General features: G+C 38.4%; 1 protein-coding gene across 1 annotated transcript in view; it reads left to right on the top strand.

Moving 5' to 3' along the window:
- Nucleotides 1-5,915, top strand: part of b3glcta (beta 3-glucosyltransferase a) — a 75,185-nt gene extending 69,270 nt beyond the window's left edge. Inside the window, exons 12-15 of the mRNA XM_005736036.1 lie at nt 1,825-1,924; nt 2,330-2,449; nt 3,330-3,474; nt 5,575-5,915. Coding sequence (XP_005736093.1) covers nt 1,825-1,924; nt 2,330-2,449; nt 3,330-3,474; nt 5,575-5,736 — 527 coding nt within the window. The 3' untranslated portion in view covers nt 5,737-5,915. The remainder of the gene's footprint in view (nt 1-1,824; nt 1,925-2,329; nt 2,450-3,329; nt 3,475-5,574) is intronic.
- The last annotated feature ends 542 nt before the right edge of the window (nt 5,916-6,457 follow it).

Below are 6,457 nucleotides of genomic sequence, written 5' to 3'. Positions count from 1 at the left end.
CTTCCCTAAACCTGCAGTTCCTCTAAACAAAAGGCACTTAGCCTAAAACAGACATAGATACGTTTATCCTACCACAAAACAATAAGAGAAGGTACGACCTCTCCCATGCTCCCAGGGTGTGGGTGTGAATGCCAGAACACTTTGGAATGCACACAAAGTCTCCACAGACTACTAAGGATCAAACCTCTACCAACATGACATTGATTATACAACTCTAAGCATATATGAGTAGATATTTCTAAGCATAAATGACAATCAACAATACAAATCTAACACAAGTATCCACCCAACTCAGAACTGTCTAGCTCATCATGCATCTGTCTGAAACCACAAAGAAATGTTAAGTCTGGTGGAAAACCCACATCTTTACAGTATACATTTATTTTGAAAATGGAAAAATACACTCAACAGGCTGAGTTTAAAAATTTATATAGTCTGAGCAAGTGAGGCAGAGAATGATGCAAGACCATGAAATGGAAAAGTGGCATAGGAACTTTATCAAGCAAGTACGAGTACGATTCACGGCCGAGTATGAACAAATACTTGGGTAAAAAGAAAATGTCAAAGCTGGGCCAAAGCAAAACTTTCTGTAGTATTATGTTCATATGAATGTAGCTGTGGTTGTTTGCTCTTTTCTTCTAAAGACTGCATTAAACATGAAGAAGAAAACTACTATCTATCCACTACCCTGATCTTCCCTAAACTCCCACGACTAGATATAAGATTACCAGAGATCAGCGTGTTTTTGGATTTTATTCCTGTCAGCAGTTCAAGGTGTCCCTTCTTATTCTATATTCAGATACCAGCAAAAACACCTTGGGTGCCTTATAAATAAAACAGTAAGGCCTCAGTATTCTTTGTGATGCTTGCCACCAGAGATTTCCATGTCTCAGCTCTCAGCCCTGATGGTGCACATATTTGGATTCTGATGGGCATATTTCTTTGGTTTCTTTGTATTTGTTGTTTACTTCCACATCACTGTTTTTGTTTTCAGGAGTTGGCAGAAAATTTTGTTCCATCTGGCCGTCATGTCAAACTTGCCAGAGTAAAAGTTTGATCTCCGGGCTCATCATTCCAAACATACCTTGTTTTTTCTTTGAGATGTCAGAATGTAGACAAGGGCTTTCTTTTTTTCTTTCTTTTTTTTGCTTACAAAGCTTTGTAGGACATATCTTTGCACTGAAAAGCCCAGAGAGGATTTTATTCATTGCTGTGCAATCCAAATCTTGAAGAGGTGAATCATTTTTTTTAACAGGTCTTTACATGTGCGATCACCTGTTTGACCTGTGCAGTTGCTGACATGCATGTGTAAAAGCAAACATACTTTTGAGGTGTCTTTGGGCAGAATGCAGAGCTGCTCTTTGTTTGCCCAAACAGTCCTCACTGCTGTCAAGTTAATGCAGAACTACAAGCAAAAGCTACAAATAAAAAGCCCTATGGTCGTGCTTATTTTTCTTACCTTCTGAAAAGGCCCCTATCGAGAGAATAAAACTCTAATTAGTTACTTTTTATCTAAACGTAGCTTGAAAATCAAGTCTCGTATGCTTTCCTAAGTTAAACATTGCTCTTTCTGTAGTTAACAACTGTGACTATTGGTTAGCTTCACTCCTTTCAAATCCAGTCCGAATAATAAATGACTATAATTTTTGTTGCTACTGCCTTGTGCCTGCGTTTGTGTGCATGAAGGCATCTGTGCATATAAATAACTGTTTATACCAACTGTGATTTTCTTCCTAACAGGGTCATTTATCTTTGTAAACCAGATGGTCAATATGTGATTAAGTCATACTGGCCATTCTGTTGATAGCATGTCTGTATTTGCAGGCCACTGTGGAAAAACATTTGCAATTCTTCAAAGATTTCTAAGCAGCGCTGTGCCGGACACCAAGTGGCTCCTCGTTGTGGATGATGACACACTTATCAGGTATGTTCTTGTCATTTGGAAATGTGTTTGTTTGGGATTTTGTGGCCTAAACTCTGACTGTTTGACTGACATTTATTCATAAAATTTCTACCAGATTCTGTCTTAGCTGTGAAAAGGTTGAAAGAGAGAGACGCTCGGAATGAAGTCACTTTGTAAAAATGAGTTCCAGAGATATTACCATCCTATCAAACATCTAAAAAGCTCAGCATACAACTTCATGTCCAGCTGGCTTCACTTTCTGTCAGGTTGCCTCTTCATTTGGAAGCCTCTGGGTGTTTAAAATAGCCTGAGGGAGCGCAGTTAATTCTCCCTCTAGATGAATAGTTTTTTAGGTGTGTAGGCACCAGAATGTGCGTATGATGATGATGATGAGTGTGTGATTAGTTTGAACTGTGCTTTCTCCAGCATTCCCAGACTGCAAGTCTTGCTGAGCTGTTATGACTCCTCTGAACCAGTGAGTCTGGGGGAGCGATACGGCTATGGCTTGAGCCAAGGTGGCTACAGTTACATAACAGGAGGTGGTGGGTGAGTTAGTTTCACTGCTCAAATGCTCTGGGAATGATGATGATAGAAGATTCAGGGGCAGCAGAGGAACTATAAAGTGTGTAATAAAAAAAACGTAATCTGTAATTTACAGATAAACCCTTTCAATTTAGTTTAAAAATGCGGTGCTCCCCTAAGGGAAATGAGTTTGGAGACTGCATTGCAGTAAAAGAACTCAATAAAAATATGAAATAAAAGCCCACTGAATCACAAATGGCCATCAGTTGTTAAAGCAGGTGAAAGAAAAACACCCAGAATTTAATTAAAAATCTGATTTTAGTGCCATTTTGCTTACATCAGATGTAAGATCATAAAGTGGGCAAAAAGCAAAAGTGGTAGTTCACTTTTATTTCGACAGCACAAATCTCACCTATTTGGCAAAATCTGTGCTTTAGATACCTCTTGAGCTGTGAGTGAGCTGTGTGAGAAACTCCATTTAGGAACACTTCAGTTGCTGTGACACTTCACAACACTACAGCTGCCAGTTTTCTGAAGAATAATATCAAAAAAAAAAAAAAGACCCATTCTGAGTGGCAATGAGCGATTTTTCTGTCAGCTTAATATTCATTTTGTCATCTGTAATTGTTTCTCTTTTCATTGAATTGTCGCATCATTGTTACGCAGAGCCAATTTATATGAAAAAACCCATCTCGCTCTCAGCTCATAATTTTACTCTATTCTATTGCCCTCCCCCTCAATTGAATGAAACACGCATAATGGACCTTAAAATGATAGCGGAAAGGCATGCATATATAATTTCCTGGCAAAAAAAAATTCCTTCTAAATTGATCATTTACACTTCAGATAAGTGTGTTATGTGTGTCTTTTACATGCCTTTTTGTATGTTTATGCGTTGCTGCAGTATGGTGTTCAGCAGGGAAGCTGTGGTGCGACTTCTTAAGAGTGGCTGCAAGTGCTACAGCAATGACGCGCCAGATGACATGGTGCTGGGCATGTGCCTCAATGCTCTCGGACTTCCTGTCACACATAGTCCTCTCTTCCACCAGGTTGTAATCATACTCTCACAATACATTCTTTTTTGTGTGAAGAATATAAGGATTTTTTTTATGTCAATAATCTTTTTTTCTTTAATGAAAAATCTCTTCAGGTATTACGATAAAGGAGATTTTACATTGAGATATGTGATGACTTTTAAGGAACAGACCGTGCAAAGGAAGCCACATTTCTTTTTAGGTGTTTCAGCCTCATCATCTGCAGGCAGACTGAGAACTGGCTGATATCTGATTTTCAAAAGCCCTGTACACCTACGCAGGATTTTTTTTTAGTTTTTCTGGTTGATTAGGCACTGCATATGCTAAAGTAATTTTCTATCACAGGTTCTGTAATTTCAAGCTAGTGAACGGTGAAACCATCCACATTAGAGTTTGTACTTCTGAAAGTGTGACGCAGTCTGAACCTCATATTTACCATCCTTTTCCCCTGGTTCATTTAGGTAAGCTGAGCTCTTAGAAAATTCCTAGTTGTAATTATGGGTGCGTTGATGTGGACTGTACTTACAAATCAGAAACCGGTAATTACAGCATCACTAATATAAACGTGCAATGCTCATCAATACGCCTGAATGAAGGGGGTGCTACGCAGACAGGTTGGGTGACAGCATGGGGGCATAAACACAGGAAGAGAATAGCTGAGGTTGAGGATACTGTTGACTGATATGTCACGGCATGTCAAATACATAAGACTGGAATGTCCACCAGCAACCAGTAGTGAGCTACAAAGCTACGGGTGACAAGCAGAGCGCTTAACATGTGAATAGGACTTACTGTGGGTAGAAGCAGTCCTGTGGGATTTCTAGGGTATGTCCACCCTTCTCAGTGATAAAAACATATTTACACTTCACAGGATATTGATCTTTTTTATCCAGCAATGCTTTGCTGAAAGTGGCAAGACAGGAAAAAAATTGGAAGACTTATAGCAGTCTCCAAAACAGCTAGATAGCCTTTTTCCAAAAAGAATAACAGGAGATCTTTTTTCCTTTGACTTGCTGTCTTCCTGTTATGTTTTAGTGACACCTTCAGAAACAAGGCAGAGTACAATTGCACTGGTGCTCCTGCGGTCGGACATCATTACAGATGCGTGTGTTTAGGTCAAACAGTCAAAAAAAGGAAGAAAGCGAAATCGTTCATCCTTGCAAAATCATTTTCATATCATCTCATTTCCATGACATTGCTGTTTGCCTGATGTTATCCAAACATAGCTATGGTTGAGAAGAAGAAGCTCTAAAATGTTGCTAATACCATGTGTGATTATGTAACTGTGTTAAATCGGTTTTTAGACCACTTAATTTCCTACTGCTTCTTCACTTCAACGTGTACATCATGTGTGTACATTGACAGATGATATTTATATAATCTGCCAAAAGCTTATGTATAGGCCCGATGTGAAGTATTCTTCTGCTCAGATCCCCAGGAGTATAAACATATACTTATAAAATCTCGTCATGTACATTTCATAATCTATAAATAACTCATGTTTCGTCTTTGCATGCAGTTTTCTTGTTTCTAGTCTTAAGTCTGTCATTTTTTTTTATTCACCATGTGAGGGAGTATAGCCGGCATATTTATACCTATATACAGGTAGGGTGCCAACAGGGCACCACAGACAGTGGGCATAAAATATGCCTATAGAGTGGCATGTCATGCATTCATAGATAAGCACATCTCTTTGTAGGTCACACATTTCTTGTGAGATTCCAGTGTTACTAGAGCCAATCAAAATCACATGTATTGCTCTAGTACATGGGAGAAGGGGACAAAAGGCTGTGCAGTCTGACATAAAACAAAAGGGCCTGCTGATTCCAGGTGGGAGGTGATTGTTTCACATCCAAAAGTGCATTTAAACCTGTGCATTTGCTGCTCTGATATTCCAAAATGGCTTTAAGTCATTTCTCACAATCGTGAAAAAGTTAAATGTCAAATGAGTCGCTACACCACAAGCATGCATGACCTATAATTAGACATCGTTAGTGTTACTTTCTCTATTTTCAGGAGGCATCTGAACATAAACTCGTGCTTTAATACCTTTTCTCCTATGTCTCCTGAGACAGCTTCCAAATATAAATTACCATGCTTAATCTTACCTTTCAGGCACGCCCAGAGGACTATGCCAGAGACTTACTAGCTCACCAGGTGCCCATCTCTTTTCATAAACACTGGAACATTGACCCCATTGCTGTCTTCAACAAATGGCTTAAGGATGACTTCACAGCAAGTCAAGATGAACTGAAAAGTGCAAAAACTGAACTATAATGAATTTAAGCACATAAACTAGCCTGTATGAATACTTTTATATGTAAATACAGTGTGTGTATGTCGAGTGATGGGAAAATTATCAGTTCACAGATGTAAATGTTTTGTTTTGTTTTTTTGTAATGTTGATGTTGAGCTGTTATAAAGAAGGACCATGCGAGCATGTGTCCGTGATTTAATATTTGAGTGTTTTCATGACTGAGTTGCATGTTATGGTTGCTGTCAAATTTGGGAATATGTGTATATTTATATCTTAATCTAATACCTTATAGAGGAGCATATCGTTTCTTTGGAGAAATGGTGTCTTTTACAATGATCACTAATGCTGTACAATGTGCTCTATTTTGTCATAAAGGCATTAATATTTCAAAATATTTTGCTTTTTGCTTTCATTTGGGACCTATTGCAGGATTTAGTCTAACTGGGCAATGTATAAATGATGAGGTTGTTAAAGGTTAATTAATGCTATGACTAAAATGGCAAAACTACAATATGAGCAGTCTCTTCTGTGCAGCTACAAAGCAGCGTGAATTCTCTCAGAAGCATTGTGAAAATTTGTGCCCTTAAAATGTTTACTTTTTAAAAGAGTCCTACTGTGCACAGACAACAGACAAACATCTTATTTTTAAACTTGTCTATTTACATTGTGGGGTTTTTTTCATAATCATCTATTTCTCAAGGTGTTCTCCTTCCTCATAGAGACACAGGCACAAAATGTCAT

This window comes from Pundamilia nyererei, unplaced genomic scaffold, assembly GCF_000239375.1.
Source record: "Pundamilia nyererei isolate P.nyererei 1_Seehausen unplaced genomic scaffold, PunNye1.0 scaffold00066, whole genome shotgun sequence".
Classification (NCBI taxonomy): domain Eukaryota; kingdom Metazoa; phylum Chordata; class Actinopteri; order Cichliformes; family Cichlidae; genus Pundamilia; species Pundamilia nyererei.
The sequence above is the reverse complement of the archived record's forward strand: the minus strand, read 5'-3'. Positions and strand labels throughout refer to the sequence as shown.